Genomic DNA, 20156 nt, shown 5'->3' with positions numbered 1-20156 from the left:
CTGCACAGAGAAACTGCTACGTATAGAATCAGAGAACATTGGATCATGGGGGCATTTCTTAGCCATTTTTAGGGGTTTCAATGGGTCCCACTAATGGCAGGGGACTAGTGGTTGGGCAATTAGACTTTGGCAATTGACTATCTAGACAACCAAGCAAAGATAAGATTTTGACTTTCTAGTTAGCAGGACCTGTGAACTGTCCTCTCTCTGTTCACATCACAGTAGCAGAAAAGAAAGGAGAAGACTAGGTTCCAAGGGACACCCACAGAAACTTATATTCCCCCCACTAGAATTCTCTGCCTAAAGGTTCCAGCACCTCCGCATGACCAGGTGCTAAGTGTCCAAATGCTATTACATATAAACCTTCCAGAGACACCCTTGATTGGCACCATAGTGTCCTTCACAGATAATGCTTATAATGTCAGCTCTATGGTCCTCTCAGGTTCCCATCACAGGTTAAAGCCACCAACTACAGACCACAGGCAAAGTGATGTCATTTGACTAAATGATTTAGGAAAGGCAAGATCAATAAATAACCCCTGTCCTCCCCCTCTCCCCATAAACTGGGTTTCCTTAATAGATCTCTCAACACTTACAGATTCTCCTGTGAATGAAAATTTAGTTAGAAACTATTCTGAATTTACTTGCAGTTATTACTTAAATTTGGAACTTGAAATGGGTAATCCTTGGGCACTTTATTTTTCTTTAAGTGGGTTCTGCATTTATACATAGATTTTTAGACCTTAGAGAATATAAAATTTAATATCCATTTTCTTAATAATTACCTGTAGATGGATATTAAACATTAAGGGCTAAATAGATACATATTCGAATAGCCACAATCCATTCTGCTGTGAGTCTGAGACTCGAAATTTAAAGAGCCAGTGGGAGAAATGGCAAAGGTTAAATGTAGCTGCTACTCAAAGGGAGCTGAGCTGCTGATTCTCGGTTACTAAAACAGGCAGCTCGAGTGCTCACACCGACAAAGTCTTGCTTAAAGCATGCTAGTTCACGTGCTCCACACACATAGAAGTATTTGACCTTCAAGAAACCCCAGAAAGAAATTGCAAAAGCACTAACTCAGACACACTAAGATGGTTGCTCAAACCCAGCGTGTGTTATCTGTGTGTACAGGTGTGTCTGTGTGTGCATAGGTGCACGTGCATCAGTGTTTGTGTGTGTGTATTCACTTGTGTGTAATGCGTGTGTGCGTGATGACTGTGTACACTGATGAATACATGTATGTCTGTGTTCATATGCGTGTGGTGTGTGTGAATGGTATGTCTCTCTGGGTATGTCTGTGTCTGTATGTGTGTGTTTGTGTGCGTGTTTGTCTGTGTCTGTGTCTATGGCTGTGTATGGTGTGACTACAAATCCAAGCCTAGAATTTCAGATTTTTTCCACGTTGATTCCCATGTACACAGCTCCTTGTCCGATGGGTTTTTCTTTCTGAACATTAGATGTACTCAGACTATCAAAACTGAAATGTCACACTGAGTTTCCCCTTTCGAGACAAACAATTCATAAGGGTTGCTTAAAGTGGTGTTTAAGAAATATGTATTCAGGAGCTGGAGGGACAGTTCAGCAGTTATGAGCACTGGATGCTCTTATAGACAACTTGGGTTCGGTTCCTACCACCCATGTGGCAACGCACCACCTCCAGGGTATCTGAAGTCCTCGTCTTACCTCTGTGGGCATGTGGTGCACACACATGCAGGCAAGCATGCACATATAAACTAAAAACAAGAAAACCTTTATAAAAAGGGAAAACCTATGCAATAAAAACTGAGACTGTTCAAGTGATGGGAAGGAAAAGGAATATAAGTGATGACATGTACAAGGAAAACGTTGAGACTTTAATAGTTCACCCTTCTGTATAAGCTTTAAGGATTCACAATTCCATTTGAGGCCAGTAATCTACATGTATGTGGGGTTTATGTGTGCTTACAAATACTTCACTTTTGTGTTTGCATATTTATCTTTTTCCATAGAAACCAAACCAAGAGGCACCCACGACTAAACCCATTGAGTGGATCCCATTTGTTATGATCCATGTATTATTGTAAAGATAAAGCCACATCTTCACAAGGGACCATCTGACCAATATGACTCCACTTGCCAGTGATTTCAATTTATAATCAGAATAATGAGGCAAATTTATGTCAAATACTTACTGATAATTTACAGTGTGTAAAATCAGTCACCAGAAGTGTTTAATATAGACCTAAGGATAAGAAGCTATAGATGAAACAAATCCATACTAAGACAATAATGTAAAATAGCTGGTTAATACTCTTCAAAAATATTAGTCTACAGATAACACATGTTCTTGCTTCACATGCAGGCCTGTGTTCTAATATTCATAAATGTGTTTATGTGGGAGCGATTGTGGCCAGAAATCAGGAAACCAGAAAGGGACCCATGAAAGGGGAAGGGGGGGGTTGATAGACCATGTGACCAGAAAGCGGAGTGGGCAGGGTAGGGGTGGAGGAGGGGAGCGGGGAAGGGGACAAACCAAAACAAATCATGTCTGAAAGGCCATGAGTTCTGTTCATTTGTTTTCTAACTGAAAACTAATTTCACAGTGTCTTTTACAAAAGAAAACGGCCACTGAGTAAGGGAGTTCTTCCGTCTCAATGACACTGCTTAGCATACTGTGTATGCTCCTTATTATACTAACAGCGTCACGGTGGTGCTGTGTTTCATGGTGGGGTGGTGCTCTTGTGGTCCTCTGCATACTGCCTTCTTCATGGGAGAAACATACCAAGGGTAGGAGACAGTACCCTGATGTCTGGCATTCACACTGTCCAAAAGAAAAGCCAACCTGAGAAATGGCCAAAGCAAAGGAGGCAAAATGCTGAAAGTCAGCGAGTCAACATGAAGGGCATGGAGAGGTCGTCATTCAGTTGTCCAACCTTTCCATGGATTTTCCTAACAATTAAAAAGCAGGAAAAATAAAAGCCAACATGGGCCAGAGAAACGGCTCAGCAGGTAAGAGCATTTGTTGCTCTTCTGGAGGACTTGAGATCAGCCCCTGCCTGTCACTCTGTGGGTACCTGCACACACACATGCCATACATACACAGACACACATTCATAAACATTAATAAAAGTTAAAAATAAACCAGGCAATGGTGGTGTATGCCTTTTATCCCAGCACTTGGGAGGCAGAGGCAGGCAGATCTCTGTGATTTCAAGGCCACCCTGGTCTACAGAGGGAATTCCAGGATAACCAAGCGCTATACAGAGAGACCCTGTCTTGAAAAAAACAAAGAGTTAAATGAATAAGTAAACAAACACAATTTCTTGAAAAAGAAAAAACAAAATTAATTGTTAATGTTTTTAATTCATGTGCCTACTTCAGCAATAAGTAAGCCCAGGTTTCACATAGATAGATGCACAATATGAAAGGTAGATAAATGTTACAAATTATGATATAATCAAGACTTACAACAAAGTAATGTAGGAGTTAGGCAACGTGGTTAAGGTTGATTATACTAAATTTCTATCCCTATTACAAAATAAGAATAGAGACTCTTGATGCCAGGCTCCCTGATTCCTAATTTCTGTGCTCCCCTCCCACACAAAACCTTAGAAATTCTTTGACTACATTGGAAATCCAGAATTCTGTTTTTAAACAAAAGCAATCAGGAGACGAGGACTGCAATCCTCTTCACAGGTACAATCTACTCTTGAGCAGCCTGTAAGCCATTGACAAAGTAACTCCATAGCCAGCAAAAAATGCCAAGGCCCTGTTTGGCTGAGGAAGGGGAGTCAAGTAGGAGATTGTGTGGTAGATCCGAGCACCGACAAAGATTCTGAAGTGCATGAGGGCCGTAGAAAGGTCTGGACCACTCAAGGAGTAGAGGAGGCCAATGCCGAGGAAGGGAACGATGTTTTCAATATCATTTAGGTGGGCTCTGTGAGAGAAGATGATAACATGAATGTCAAATCAGTGGGAACGCATTCTTCCCTCACTTCTAAAATAGAACACAGTCTTAATGAATGTAAGGGTTAGGTTGGGTTGGGTTGGGTTGGGTTGTGCTGGGTTGGATTGGGTTTCATCTGGTTAGAGCCAAGGTGAGCTGAAGCTGGCCTGAATTCACTCACAGTCCTTCTGCCTCTACTTACAAGTGCTGAGGTTACACATGTGAATCCGCCATACACAGTGATGCTAGAAAGAATCTCGATTTTCTTCCCAGCTTCCTTGCTTCCTTACTAACAAGGTTTTTATTTAAAACATCACAATTTGCAAATTTTTAGTTTATCTTGAGGCGGCAGTTTCCAGATTATTAAAAGGCCACCTATCTAGAAAACACACCCTTTTTGTAAATATGAGTTAGCATTCTTTCAAGTTTCTTTTGATGAAAATTTTTGTTCCCAAAGAAAGAAAATTCTTTCTTTTATGGTCTTTCCCAAAACTCCCCCCTTCACGTTTCCATTTCAGAGGTCACACAGAAATGCCTTGGTACAAACGCCCAAGTCTCAAGCTCTTTCACACCCAGATAAAAGCATCCCCCTGGATATGGGAGCAATCCAGACATTTTATGTTCAAACCACAGAAGGAAGTAGCAATGAAAAGCCAAGAGTGCAGGTCTACACAGAAATGACCAGACAGAGAGTGGGGAGAAGCTAGAAGAACGAAAGAGAATGTGATGCCTTAGACTCCGTCTGTGTTCCACCATTAGAAGAGAACGGAAAACACTTTCCACTAGAATTTTTCCTGTCTTGTGGAACCTTAGGCTTTTCTGACTTGGACTATGAAGAAGAGCACATCCATTACTGATCTGGGAAGTTTAAAGCATGTAAGTACCAAATCGGGTGCCCTTTATTAAGCATGGAATTAGTATAATTGGTTTGCAACCTAGACTAAAATTTGGTAGTATTGGCAGAATAGAAATGCACGGTGCCCTCTGGATGGTGTTTCCTTTCCCTCCATTCCTGCTTTCCTTAAGAGCTCAAGACAAAAATCATGACAACACAGAGCTATATAGAAGTCATCAGAGACCTGCGGAAGACCTAGAAGTGTCCACCCCACTTCTCTCATGAAACCACCAAGGGAATGTTTGGAGGGGTAGATGACAAGGTACAGGAGCAATATCTGCTGGGTGAGGGCTTGTTACCTCACTCCAGGACTGATGGCTTTGGCCTCTGAATTCTTCTGAAGACAGCAGAGATGTCTTCACCCTTGTTCCTATGAGCGCGCACGTGTGTGTGTGTGTGTGTGTGTGTGTGTGTGTGTGTGTGTGTGTGTGTGTCCATGTTATGCGGTGTTCATGAGGGTGTGGGTGCACAAATAAGCAGGTGTGAAGACCAAAGGAAAACCTCGTAATTTCTCTTCAGAAACCATCAACTTCAACTGCTTTTATTTTAAGATGAGGTGTCTCAGTGCCTTGAACACCCAGGGTTGACGAGGCTGACTGGCCAGTAAGCCCCAAGGATCCACCTGCCTCTACCTCCCCAGAGATGGTGTTGTGAGACTGCCCACCACTCACAGCTCTTCTTAGGAACCTGACAGTTTCCTTTCTTTAGCACCTCTTGGCCTCGGCTAATAGGGAGATGATGCACTTCCTTAGGAGTGACCACTTTCTACCTAGATGGATTCCCTACTGGCCCTATGACTGGTGCCTCATGCTGTGGCTAACCTTCCCACAAAGGCTCAGGAGACACTGTCACAGTCCACTCTCTCAGGTCAGGCTCTCTGGCTTTCAGCATCGCCTGACCTGGACAATAGTTGCTCTGAGCATTTAAAATGAATTATCAAACAGTGGCCAATTATGAGAGGGGTCATGGATAGGGGAATCCAGCCATATTGCCCTGATAGCCTTCACTCAGACAGGGCTATGATTCTAAGAACATAGTGGTGTGTCTAAATTCTCACAAGGAGTTGGCTCAAATTAACATAACCTCTCATCATTAGTCCAAAGTGCCATAGGGATGTCCTCCTTGTATTCCAACACCCTACCATAGGCACAGACCACTGCTTCATGTCATTGCCTGATTACTACATGTGTGTTGCTCTCATATCTTCTTGGAAGATATCTGATGGCGTCCCAAGGAAGGTTGGACCATGATACTTATGTAAGAACCTTCTAGAAGCTGCTTTGATCATGAGCTGTGGTGACAAAAGACATCATGTAGTTCAACCTCTAACCCATAGCTCAGCCTCTTGATGGACTCCTCACTTGGATCCCTCGGGCTCTACAGAACATTCTGGAGGAAGGGTGTTCTTCACCTCTTAAGACAGTGTTTTATCGATTGCTGGCGTTTCCCTGAGACTAAATTCAAGTTCCTTGGAATAGCTCCCTTCATTCCTATAGCCTTCTTGATTCCCTTTCGAGTTCCATTTGTCTTGATGTACTGTGTGTGTGTGTGTGGCCTTGAATTCCTTTCAGAATAATGTGAAATAGGATTGAGTAGATAAATCAGAATGTCAAGTGTTTTCTAATCAACCCTGGCTTGTGTCTGTTTAGAACTCAAATTACTGACCCTCAGTGGCATTTCCTGATATGTCAACACGTTCTACTTTGAGCTTGCAGCTATTTCTCCTACATTTATATGTATTAACTTTCCATACATCTTCAAGGATAGCGTCCATATCATGTGCAACACCACCCTGCCTTTTGACTATGGAAATAGCAAGAGGTTTATAATTGCATGTTGAAATAATGAGAGGGAAATCCTACACTGAAAATAGAAAAGGGAGATTCTAAAAACTTCTTATTTATTTCACAGAGTGCTATTAGTATTTTATTTGATGAGGCCAATCAATTCTCGAAAATATGTAACCAGAAATGGGATCTCCTGCCTTCTAAAAAAAAAAAAAAGAGGCTGCCTATTGCTACACTGTAAGTTCAGATTCTGATCACCAGGGAGCACTGTGCACACTGGTGTTACACCTCTCTAGGCAACTATAGCTAAGGTCAAAGGCATCAAATGTCAGTTACATTTATTTGTAGTCTGAGAAAAAGAAGATCAGACTAGATTATAGATTTCTCCTCTAAAAGTACCCACATGAGGGTGAGGATGGCAGATGGGATAAATAACAAAGAGAGTCTGATCTCTCAAAATGAATTTTTTTTAAGTTTCCATCTAAGAAGGCTTGTGTACTCCTCTCCATCTTGCTAACAAACGCCACTGCAGCGCTGTTTGTGTTTCCTAGTCCTAGTCTATTGTATGAATAGAATGCCATGATTAGCATCAACCACACAACTGCCTGCTGTCAAAGAGAAACTGAGAAGGAACAGATAAAGCTTTAAACGGTTTAATGTCTCCAAAGCGTCTGACGCAGGGATCTAATCTTGCTTCTCTCCCATCCTAACACTGTTTGGGGTTTTCACTTCCACTCTTTTGTCCTGAAACTGTTTCTGACACCTATTCTTGGCACAACCTGTTTTCAAGACTGGCTTACTTAGGAGGACTGAGTTCCCCAGTGCAGCACCTGAGGAAGCAGAAGCCCGTGGTGTCTTAAGAACCTAGCACTCACTTCCTCTTCAGAAAGAAGCATTCTTGCTTGAGAAATGTCTCTAGTGCACAGTGTAAATTCCCATGCACTTGGATTTCCTCAAGCCCAATTCTGTCCACAGTTTTCAGTGGATTTGCTGAGGGAATTGAAAGAAGAGCTAACTTTATGTCCAACACAACAAGATGAAAAATTTGGAAGCATGCATGAATGTATGATACCAGGCCAGGACTCATCTTAAGGCCACAGACATCATGGCATGAGAGAGTCTGCAACTACCCCGAGGGCCTTCAGACCTTCCCAGAGAAGCAGAGGGGGGACGGTGACATAAGCATGATCCAGAGAGATCACCTGACACCCCATTTGCCCGAGGAAAACTCTTGCTCTTGGTATCTATCTCAGGGTCATTCACACCACATCAAAGAAATCTCTTCGAGAACTCACTGCTCCACATCTTCACTCTCCATCACAGGACTGCCCAGCTGCTTGGCGCCTACCAAACTCCCCTCATGCTTTAGCGCTCTGTAACTTCACTGGCTGGGATGTGACAGGAATTGTTCCACAGCTCAGATGAGCGTTAGAAAATAGTAGCTGGGAAGATGGCAGGCGTAGGGGTGAGCCCACAATGCTGTTCACGCCCCAAAGGGGCATGGACTGGGGTACCTGGGACAGGTGAGGATAAAGAGAAAGGAAAAGCAAAAGCTCTTGGAAGCCGGCCACGCTTCTCATCTTCCCAGCTAGTGTGTGAGCTTTATCCGGTTAATAAATGTATTAGCTTCTCCATTGCATTGACTCCCTCGTCAGGCATGGAGCTCGGGTATTCCAGGTGTTATAAAAAAAAAAAAAACGGGCAGCCATTTCTTAAACTTGGCACTGAATATCTGTATAAATAAGGACACACCACGTGACTTTATGGCAAAATTAAGAAAATGCTTCCAGACCTACAATTCCGGGTACTTTCAAAATAAACCTGTGAGAATGGAACATGGTGTCTCTCTCTCGTTTTAGTGTTCACTGGATTTGCAATATATCAAATATAGCAGCTATGAAGATACAAAACAAAGGAGCAGAGAGAGACAGAGACACAAAGAGGCAGAGGCATAAGAAAGAGATCTTATTTCTCAGAAAAGTTTCAACCTTCAAATTTTAATGCTTCTACAAAAGCGTCTAGTCCTTTGACCCTTTGCGTGAATGGACAGTCTCAATTTCGGAGGGAAGTCACAAAACTGCAAGAATTCACTGCCCGCGTTTTACCTCCTACCTATGATTATTTTAATGAATCCCTAAACAGAGCAGTCATTCCAACCCCAACAAAGTCCATACAGAATTGTAACAAAAGCAGTGACCGGAGCAACTATAGCACGGCGAGGAGATCTTTAGGAGCCTAATTTGCTATAGTTCATTGCACGGACTACAGAAAATGACTGACTCCTGCCCAAGTCTTTAAAAGCCTGATCTCGTGGCTGCATTGCTTAACCGAGATTCTAGAGTGAGGGATTTCCAGAGATTGCTTAGCTAAGATTCTAGAGTGAGGGATTTCCAGAGATTGCCTAACCGAGATTCTAGAGTGAGGGATTTCCAGAGATTGCCTAACCGAGATTCTAGAGTGAGGGATTTCCAGAGATTGCTTAGCCGAGATTCTAGAGTGAGGAATTTCCAGAGATTGCTTAGCTGAGATTCTAGAGTGAGAGATTTCCAGAGACACTAGTTCACCTTCGCACTCGTTCCACCTTTTCGTCAGTCCGAAGAAACTTCTTGACATTCTCTCCCTTGCCAAAGCCAGCGCAGTCTTCCGGGTTGGCGAAAATCTATTCCAGATATCAAAAAGAAAAAGAAGAAATCCACTTATGCCAGAACTAGGTATGTAGATGATGAGAGAGCATAAGGCCCCGTGTTCAGCTACTACTACCAACATAAATGCCCTGAAATATGAAGGAGTAGCAGGGATAGTCACCAATTTGCTAATTTGCATTTGGGTGTGTCTGTGTATGTGTGTGTGTGTGTGTGTGTGTGTGTGTGTGTGTGCACAACATGTGCTTTACCAACTGAACAACAACCCCAGCTCCAGCCCTTTGACTCACAATAAAAGAAACACAAGCATCCTGGTTGGTCCTTAGAGAAAGAAGCTGTCGACCAATAAATCAAGCCAGGAGGTGGGGAAGGAAAGCACACGCAGTTCAAGCCTGACTCTTTATCAACACAAAAACTTTTAAGAAGCACCACGAATGAAAACTGCAGTAAAGGCTAGAATATAAAAACCCTGAAAGCGGGGCGGTGAGATGGCTCTGCGGGTAAAGGGGCTTGCTGCGTGAGCCTGGTCACCTGACTTCAAGTTCCAGCACTCAGGGCAGAAGGAAAGAACTGAACCTCAAAAGGTGACCTGTGCACACACAGCACATGCAACATCTCAGTCTCTCTCTCTCTCTCTCTCTCTCTCTCTCTCTCTCTCTCTCTCTCTCTCTCTCTCTCACACACACACACACACACACACACACACACACACAAATAATGATGGACTAAACAATTAAAAACTAGTTATCAAGGAAGTAAAAACACAAAAAGAGACCTAATTCTCAGCTGGAGTAGACCATCAACATGGTACCCTGGCCCCATTTGCATAGAGATGTTGACACACCTTCCCAGAGTGTATCGGGGTTCCAGGTGCTGGGTTTTCAGCAAGTAATGCCTTTGCCTTCCAAGGTTATGAGAAGAGGCAAACAGCAGGAAGAGGTGAGGGAAGGGGAGGCACTCTGACTTCATGTTGAATGAGACAGTAAAAACATAAGCAGATGAAATGCATTCATTGAGCAACAAGACTGTGTTCTGGGGCATCTGTTCATAGATTCCCTCCTATAATTACTATGCTGTTTGAAATTATTTCTCCCATCCCTTGAAACTTGAAATATGCATTTAAGATATATTTAAATAGGCTTCACTGTTTAATAATTTATAATAAAGAAAAACACAGGCTGTAAAAATAGTTTTAATTTTAGCCTGAAAATATCATAAAGATCCTAATATTTTCCTTAATATTCTTCACAAATAAAGATGTTAAGAAGACTGCTAAGCAGAGATGTGACAGAGTCAGGCCCCGAGGCCAGGTCTGTTGGCCTTGCTGCTCATGGTGCCCTCCAAATGAGTGCCTGGACTGCCATGCGTGTCCAACCTATGAACTGGGAATAAATGAACCACCCACACTGAAAAGTACCCATAGTTGTGGTGTAAGCCGATCTTAGTTTGAGGGGGTACCCGGAAAGTAAAGTCAGGACCTTGTGTATTTTCAGCAAGCACTCTGCCACTGAACCCTATTCCTCAGGGTGAGTTTTCATGTCAGCTCCATCCTTGATTTGTATGCAATGCCAAGAGAGTACTACCGTTGACTGATTCTCCTGACCTTAATAAATGTGTAATCTGAAGCCTAATTGCCAGGGTGATGGTGTCTGAAGACAGGACCTCTGTGGCATCATCAGTTCATGTGGACTGGCCCCTCAGGCACGGGATCCGTGCCTTTTTCATCTACTCCCCTCTTTCTGTCAGCTAGCACAGACACAAGGAGAGGATGGCTCCACGTGTATCAGGAATCTGTCCCTCGAGAGACATCAAGTCTGGCATCTTGACCTCGGACTTGAACCCTGCTGAGCCATGAGGAATAAATGCCTCTTACCTACAGTGACACGGTGTAGCACTGGACCACACTGACTTCCGCAGCAGCTCGCCCTCTCTTTCAGCTTCCCTCAAAGAGTCCAGGCTTACATTTCATCTGAGACTGCCACTAGCGCCACAAGATGGAGGGGGCCCGCGGGAGAAGCAAAAGGAAGTTCTATTATACCACCAGCCTCCCGCTGGGAGACGACTATGAGCAAACCCTGCACACCCCGGAAATTTCATCTGCTACGTGAATCACAAAAGGTAGCGCCCACAAAGAGACAGCCGTCCGTGGTTTCCTCATGAAAACAAACGTCTTGGCCAGACTCCATTCGCAGCATAGCGCAGCAGCCCAGCCTGCTACTGACTGAGCATCACTTAAGAGGGTAAAACATAAATTTTAAAAAAGGCTGTTTCTCCAGAGTTCTAACCCACAAGTGTGAGAAAACGTTGCCTCTGAACTCGTCTTACCTTGTTGGTTAGCCTCTGGAATGCAGTCGCAGAGCTCATGAACATCATCTTGGTAAGAACGATAGTTGCATAGGAGGCGAAGGCCATCAACACCTCATCGTCCATGAGCTGCTTGAGGTCAGCCATTTTTTTTCAGTCTTGGTCTCAATCTTTAAATGACTACAGACAAGAGAAGGGGGAGTCAGAGGCACCCCAGGTAACCTGGTGGTCGCTTATTGTGCTGACATCAGTAATCTGACCACATTGTCCTTTGAAAATAACACCATTGACTGTTCACAAGGGAAATGATCACATCTTCACACAGTTTTCAAAGTAAAAGTGATATATGGTGGTTCACTCCTGTAATCCAACTGTTGGCAGACTAGGCAGGAGGACTGCTGTGAGCTTAAGGGCACCCAAGGCTACACAGTAAGTTTCAAGTCAGGCTGGGCTACAAGATAAAGTCTCAGATAGTTTAATTCACTAATTAAAAGCAAAAGTATTTCCAGGATAAATCGTAAAATAATTTCTCGAGCTCTGTGTCATTACAGATGAAGATACGCAGCAAACGCTAAAGGAAGTGTGAGGGTTGCTGGAGCATAAAAACAGTCAAAATGCCCCCAAACATGGGATAAAATACAGATTTGTACCAGGGAGAACAGAGGGTTCAATGAATAGTGCAGAAGTCATGGCAGATCCTTCAGAAGCGCCAAGCTCCACCCACAGAAGGACAGCCATATGACTGGGAATGTCTGAAATCTTATACAGGCCCTGGGTTAGAAACCTAACTCACTGGTCTCTGTCACTTCAGTCCTGTCCAACCTCTCCACCACCCAAAGTTCAAATCCAAGTCCCACGGACTGATCATTGACCTTGCTTGAAGAATATAAGCTCTCTGAGACTTAATGCCTTCATCTATAAAATAGGAATATTAATAATACCTAACACTAATTTACTATCAGATTGAAATAAAAGAGCATTAGAAATGCATCCGATAGTAACCAGCTACGTCATTTATTTATTAATTTGAGGGGCATGGTTCTTGGGTATCTTGGGCTGGCCTCTACGCCTACCTGGATATATACAGAGAATAAATCTGAACTCTTGATCCTCTAGTCTCTGCCTCCCAGGTACTGAAATTACAGGCTTCTACCACAAAACCTGGCTTAATAAGCTTCACCATAACCTTGTCATCATCACAGCAGCCCAGGTAGAAGAAGGGAAGACTCTGAAAATATCCTAATTCTAGACCACAAGCCCACAGCAAGGAGATTGTGTGTATGGAAAGAGGAGCCAGGAAAGGGGGCCAGCTCTTCAGGACTGGTCTGTTCATTTTACACTCTATTCACACCTATCTAAAAGGCTGTCAAGAGGAAACTTCATTTTACACTCTGTATTCACACCTATCTAAAAGGCTGTCAAGAGGAAACTGAGGGGCTGGCAAGATGGCTCAACATGTAAGGCTGCTTGCTGCTAACCACGAAAACCCAAGTTCAACCCCCAGACCCTGTGTGGTGGGAGTTGTCAAACACATGCATGCACACCACGGAATGTGTGCAAGCACACACATGGTCACACACTAAGCACACAAACAAAGTAAAAAGTAAACTGAAGGATCCCAGAGTTAAGAGGTACACTGTGTCCTGGAGAAAAGACACAGGCAAGACAAAATTGATAGGAACTTGGGGTAAGGCTTACCATCTGCATTCCCCACCCTTTCTGGTGGCCCTCTGACCTCTGACATCTGCCTTTATCACACACTGTTGTACACATCTTCTGGAACACTCACCTTAGGCAGCATTTAATCTTCTCTGCTTCTCCATGAGGTCCAGTCCCACCCTTAAACTCCTTCCTGTAGCTTCATAGTTTAGCCTCCAGAAACTTTGTCCATTTGCCCATAGTCTACAAAGGTACATCTATAATGTGGAAATATTAAGCTACACAAAATAGGGATGTCCTGTGATATTTTATTGAGGGAGAAATCATTTACATGAGAAGCCAAGAAAGCTGAGAACCAAAGGTCCACACGCTGCTCTCCAGGCGACAACCAGAAGCCAAAGAGACAGCGTCTCCTTCCCCTAGCTCTTTTATCCCCCATTCTATGTATCTGTGAACACACCCAAATGGGCGTGGTCAGCCCTATGGGTATGTAGATCTCTCCCTACACATCGTAGCTTTCTCTTTGCTGCTAGTCAGACAGTTGTGTATGTGTTTCTGGGGAGTGTAAAAAAACTTATCTCCACTAACATTTAATTTTGTAAGACTTCCTTGTGTCCAGGGATACTTCAGACTTTACTGCAAAACCCTACATGATATTTGTGAGTATAATATTGCAATCTACTTCACAGAAAGAGAATATGGGGACTAGGGCACACACCTAGGTCTCTGGCATCTCACCCCACATGTTAAGAGATTGGGCTGAGTCCTTGGGGACACTTACTTCATTTGCCTTTTGACCTCTTGATTCTGTTTAATCCCAATTTAACTAAAAGTTGGATGCCCACTTGTGGCTGACCAAGTGATCACACCTCCCAAACCTTACATTTTTTCCCTCTTCCTGGCTATATCATGTGCTGCTAGGGGCTTTGCTATTTTACTGATGATAAAACTGAAGCTTCCTAAGAAAACTCTGAATTTTGTCTCCTTAAGATGAAAATATGTGCCTTGCATATAGTCTATCAGAAACTACACAGTCATTACCAGAGCTCCTGTGGTTTCAGAGGCCTCCTGAGGGTACCAAATCCACAGATGTTCATGTGTCTTCTATGATATTGCCCATGAATTCCTCCCACACAGCTTCCAATACTTTAAATCATATGGGCTGGGCAGTTGTTATTGTGGACTTGACAAAGTCTAAATTCACTAGGAAAAGGGAACCTCAACTGAAAGATGGACCAACCAGATTGGCTTGTGGCCACGTCTATGAGGAACTGTTGTTTGATGTGGAAGGGTCCAGTCCACTATAGGCAGCACCATCCCTAGGCAGGCCTGTGCTAAATAACGAAGCAGAGAGAGACAGAGAGACAGAGAGAGAGAGAGAGAGAGAGAGAGAGAGAGAGAGAGAGAGAGAGAGAGAGAGTTCCTATACCGTTTCTGCTTCAGGTCCTGCCCTGACTTCCCTCAATGATACATGAGACCTGGAAGAGACCCCTTTCCTTTCCAAATTGTTTTTGATCAGAGTGTTTTATGACAGCGAAAGGGTGGATCTAGAACATCATCTCATCGTCACTCACAGCATCCAGTGCTGCATACACCACTGCAAACAGCTATACACTACTGTTCAGAAACTGATGAGAAGGAAAACTGTGTATGTTCAACACAGACACGTTTTTCTCTGATATTTTTTTATCTATAGTTGGATGAGAAATTCACGAAATAAAGGGTTCACTGTACTCTAAATTGTTTTTAAATTCTACATATGACAGTAAATTAATCCATTTCCATGAGTTCACCGTCTTGAAAGCAGTGTGTTATCTCAGTGCAAGATAATACTTTCGGTAGTTTTTAATATATCTGCTATTGCTCTGGTATTGGGGGAATAAAAGTCATGGTAGAATGCCCTATCCTTCAGAGCTCCTGTAAAGTTAATTAGCTTAATAAAGAATCCCTATGGTCCAGGCCTTGAAATAGAGATCTGAAGATCTGCAACAAGAACTTTGGTTTAAAAAAAAAGCCAGGAAGTTTATCAAGTAAAAAATTCTGCTATTAAATAACTTTCAAAATAAAAGTCTCTGTGACTGTTCCCAGAGCACAACTTGTTTAGTGCTGGAACAAAAGTTCAGAAGGGTTTTGTTGGTGGTGCTTGGTTGGCTTTTGGTTCAGTGTGGTGGAGGAGGGGAGAAAAGTATGAACCTTTAGAACTGTCAGTGGGAAAATACAGAGGTGTCAGCAGGTGGAAAGAAAGGGAAATGGAGGGTTTTCTGCCTCTGCAAACAATGCACAAGAAGCCTACACAAGTGGAGTTGCCAGGTTGCCAGGAACGTGGGCGAACTCCTCAGGCCTGTGATTCTGGGAGACTGGCCAGGACCAAGTCCCTGCCATTATACACCCTGGCTCCACAGACCTCTCTCAGACATATTCCACTTCCCAGGTACAGGCGGGCCGTGTGATGAAGAATAATGGTAGGAGCATTAGGAAACAGGAAACACTGGCAACACGAAGGAAAGTAACAGCTCTGCATCTGACCTCTTTTGTCACGAGCCTGCTACCCCTAATTGAATCCAGAGTAACAGCAAGACTCTCTAATGACTAAAAACAGGCCACTGAATGCTTGTTGCCAGAGAAGGTGCCCAAGAGAAGTGGCAAATAAATAATAAATAAATAGACAGACAAATAAGAAATAAATAAATAAACAAGTAAAGTGTTAGGTGATTTGAGTCTTCTAAAAATGAAGTGGAAACAATCTAAGAAAAGTGGGAGAAGGTTCAGAATATCTGATTATAAGTTACATGAGATAATCACAAGGATAGGAGCTCCAGTAGTCATCCATTCACCTCGCCATCCTTATCTTGGCTGGCATTATGCCCAGTGTGTGGAGATAGCTGTGGTGTGTCTGAGAAGATCCAGGGAGGTTGAGTTCACACAGACTCTGGAAGTAGTCTGGAGTCCAGGTAGATTTCAACAGGCCACTTACTAGCTACAAATTAACCATACCTGTAAAACAGGATTTCTTATGTAGTCCCTGTTGGCAACGAACTCCTGATCCTCCTGCCTCAACCTCTGCAGTATGGGGATTACAGGCGTGCACCACCACATCCAAGAAACTTTACCAGTCAGAGCTACCTCAGAGGATTCTTTTACACACCAAGTGATTGTCAATCACCCAGATGAAGTGCAGCCACGCCAATATCTGCATTTGAATGGTTTGTGGACACTTCAAGGAAGCCACGCAGCCACCACAGCCACCACTGCCACCACAGCCACATGCTACCAATGCACATCTCTGGCTCCTCAAGGCGTTTGCTCCAGCCATCACTGAGCCAGGTGCTTGGTCATCACAAGTCTTGGTGAAGTCTGGAAATCTCAAAACCTCTTCCGCAGATGAGAGGAGAGCAGTTTCTCTGGAGGCCCAACAGGACCTTAGCTAGTGACACAGTCCTACAGTTGCGTGCGGATACGGCTACTCATTTGCATGAGTGGTTTATGCCACAATTGATGAAAACGCCGTCTTTCATTTCCATGAATGTCTGCTATGATCCATGCCAAGATTCCCTGTCTGGATTACTTTGTAAGCCAGCATAGAGACACCTTCCTTTGCTGCTTCCTGGTATGACAGCACCAAAAGCCTGTTCTTGAATAGCCTTTTATTGTCTACCTTATGCGTGTGAGGTCTTTTGAGACAGTGTCACAATGTTGCCCAGATTAGCCTCAAACTCCCTACACTCCAACCTCCACATCCCAAGCGCTGGGATGATAAGCCTGTATCAACACGAGGCTTCGGCTGACTATTTGCACTGTCATCATTGGCACAGCAGGCCTGCCGGATAAAGCCAAGGGAAGACCACACAGTCCTAGGGCGGCAGGGACCCTGGCAATAACCGTGAGATAGAGGTGGAGGAGTTCTAGAGGCAGCTGTGGCAGAAACGGCGTGGAGCAGTGGTGACAGAGATAATTAAGTCCAAAGGCGGAAACTCTGGACCCAGAAGGTCTTGTCGGGAGCTGCTAACTATCTAGACTCCCAACCCAAGGCCAAGGAGCTAGAACAGTAGCCGTCGTCAAAGCTGAGGATCCCCTTACCCTAGACCTGAGGGCTGTGCATGTGTCACTGTGGGGCTAAGAGGACCAGAACCTGCAGCCTGTAGAGGAACTTCAAAACCAGATGGCAACACCTTAGGGTGCTTGCTCAGTGTGCTGTCACCTATCTCACCACTGCCCGTAGCCGAGAACGGCACAGCGACCAATTAGGAGGGGATGGTGGGACTCTCCGCTTTCCAGCATGTTCATAGCTACACTCCTCCAGCTCTGCTAGTCTGGCCTCTGAGCGCCAGGCCCTCTCCAGGGACTGCCACCACTACACAAGGTTCTCTTCACCTACATAGGATTCCTGTCAGGAGAGAGCAAAGAGACACCAGCCAGCTGACTGGAAACAGCTTGGGATGAAGAACTTCAACACAGCAAAGTACTTAAGAAAGGGAGCCTGGCAGGGTGGTAGGAAAGCCAGGAAACCCTGAGTCTGTCATTCCTGGGCCCTCTACTGTGTTAGGGATTGTGCAGAAACTGTGGTCTCCTGGAAGATTCTCTATAAGTACCATCACCATGCCGCCCTGGTACAGCACGGCAAGAGACCGTGTCTGGTGGAGGAACACTCCTCTTTCCCTTCATGGGCCCTTGGCCAAGGAGAGCAAAGTTCCTTTCTTTTCAAAACTATTTAGGCTTTCTGTATCAGTATTGTGAAACTTGGGAAATCTGGGCGCACAGCCACGAGACCATGACTCTTCAGTTTTGAAAGCCACAAACCAACAGTGGGGTAAGAGAAAAGAGGGCTGCAACAGCCATGCCACCGTATGTCAGCTCTCCAGTGCCCTGGAGGGACTGGGATGGCCGAAGCCTCAGCTTGCTGAGAGCCTCACTGAAAGCAAGTTTAGGAGCCCAAATAATGGTGGCACACAGGGGAGGGAGAGACGGAGGGATGGCTGTGAGCGTGGGGAGACACAGGGTTAGATATGGGGAAAGCGTGGGTGTTGGGAAGAGGTGGATGTGGGAATAAACGGATACGGGATGGGACTTGGGAGTGGACAAGGGGAGGGGTGGCTTTGAAAGAGACAGGTATGTCAGGGGATAAGTAACATGAAACAGACATGAAGGAGGATATGAGGGAAGGATGACTATGGGCAGTCTTGGAGACCCTGGGGAGTCAGGTGCTCTTTGGAGACCCTGCTGACTTTCCTCTCAAGCTTCAGGGATTACCAAAAATGACTTCCTAAAAATATGTGTCTGTCACAGAGCGATACTCAAGTTGGAACCAAATATGTCATTTTTTAAAATAGCCACATATTGTCAGCACACATCTGCCTTCTTGATTTGGAACTCACCAAGGACAACAGAGGCAGCGATGCCCAAACTCACTGGAGGAGGCACTTCTAGGAAAGCAAAAAATAAATAAATAAATAAATAAAAGTGGGCTCCAGCATGGGTCCTGGACACTCTCGGCTTGAGGACCCTTAGCTGGGATCCTTTCTTACAAAGCAGCTTAGTCAGATCCTCCTGGCATGGCACTTGGAGGAAAAGCAGGAAGAAACGAAAACTCCTTGTGATCTGATTCCCAGGGACACCTGGGACGGAAGCAAACACCAAGTTGACTAGAAGACTGAGGCGCCTCCCCTGCAGCCTCAGTTCAGCCACAGTAACACAGGCTGAACCCCTAAACAGAACCCCCTTGTCCTTTCCTTCTTCTGCAGGCTGGAGTGGAGAAGGGGAGGGGTGGCACTTGGAAAGGCCCCGCAAGGGCGGCACCCTCACCTCTCTGGTCATCTGGTTGCACGACCATGATGCTCGATCTACCAAGTCTTCATGTATCATCAGACAGCAAAAACATTATTTTAACGACTTCTCAAGGTGTCCCTTGCCCAGCAAAAGTGAATCCAGAGAAGTCAACAGCCTTTCAACAAGTGCAAAGACCTTCATGTCCGAGTCACCAGCGACACTGCAGGGCTTTGCACACCAGGAACGGGCAGAAGTTGCTGAAACCGCAGTGAGTTCTCAGCCTGCACAACTTGCTATACTTCTTCCTCCCCTCAAGACCAACAGACCCTTTCAAAACGGGGGTGCCATTTGATCTTGAAAATATGAAGTAAGAAAACCATCTCTAATACATGAAAAGACATGTGCTTCCAAGTTTCTTCTTGGAGTCGGAGGAACAGAAACTGAATGCAGGAAGAAAAAGGCCCAATTCTCGTTTAGAGCAGGCCACTAAAGGGGACATTTAAGCAGCTAAAGGGAACAAAGTCAGACAGACACAGCCACCCTCTTGCTTTACACCCGGCCACCGCCACCCGCCGGCCCCTTGCACCAGCCACGCTCTTCTTGCCTGCGAGCAGCGGGGCTGCCGAGCACCCCTGTTGTGCACCCACCTGAGTCCCCGGAGAAGCACCGCAGCAAGTTGTGCGACCAAGCTAGCACACCTCGGGGACTTTTCACCTAGAGGACTCGAGCCGGCACCGCCCTCTTGGCCCTCTGGCCCTCTTCCTAGCTTTCTTTTAATTACCCCGCCCCGTGAGCTCGCCAAGCCCCGCCCCCGAATCACCCGTGGTCCCTGCAGCCACCGCCCACCCGCAAAAAGCCCGGATTCAGCTCTCCAGAACGTGAGGCCCACTCTGCCAAGGACCTTTGCAATTCTGTTCAGGCTCAGGGGCAAGAGAATGAGAAAGGCTGATAACTTTTATGCCGTTTGGGGTGGGGGAGGGGCAGACCTTAGTGTTGAATTTGGAAAACTGGAAAAAAACTTTTTGGAAAATTTAAATCTCGGGACAGGATGGTACACTCCTTCGGGGTGCAAAGTGGAACCAGAGAAATTCTGACTGTGTTAGGCAATTAACATGGTGTGTTTTTCACAGTGACTTTCAGAAAAGTGTCGCAAGAAGGCAGGGTTGTTAGGGCAAGAT

At 44.8% G+C, this 20156-nt stretch overlaps 1 protein-coding gene across 2 annotated transcripts; it reads right to left on the bottom strand.

Annotated features, from left to right (window-relative positions):
• Positions 1-3332: 3332 nt before the first annotated feature.
• Positions 3333-19761, bottom strand: Mgst1 (microsomal glutathione S-transferase 1). 2 transcript variants are annotated; one of them, XM_040743456.1, is made up of 5 exons: positions 19626-19715; positions 18588-18635; positions 11578-11736; positions 9175-9269; positions 3333-3919 (listed from the first exon to the last, which is right to left on the bottom strand). In XM_040743456.1, exons 3-5 carry the CDS (start codon positions 11701-11703, stop codon positions 3673-3675), a joined length of 468 nt encoding a protein of 155 aa, XP_040599390.1. In that variant the 5' UTR covers positions 11704-11736; positions 18588-18635; positions 19626-19715; the 3' UTR covers positions 3333-3672. The 2 variants fall into 2 exon arrangements, with proteins under 2 accessions (XP_040599390.1, XP_040599392.1); XM_040743458.1 differs by lacking the exon at positions 18588-18635 and having other exon boundaries at positions 19626-19761.
• Positions 19762-20156: the final 395 nt, after the last annotated feature.

This window comes from Mesocricetus auratus, unplaced genomic scaffold, assembly GCF_017639785.1.
Source record: "Mesocricetus auratus isolate SY011 unplaced genomic scaffold, BCM_Maur_2.0 Super-Scaffold_100001, whole genome shotgun sequence".
Lineage (NCBI taxonomy): Eukaryota > Metazoa > Chordata > Mammalia > Rodentia > Cricetidae > Mesocricetus > Mesocricetus auratus.
Note: the sequence above shows the minus strand (reverse complement) of the source record. Positions and strands in the feature narration are given on the sequence as shown.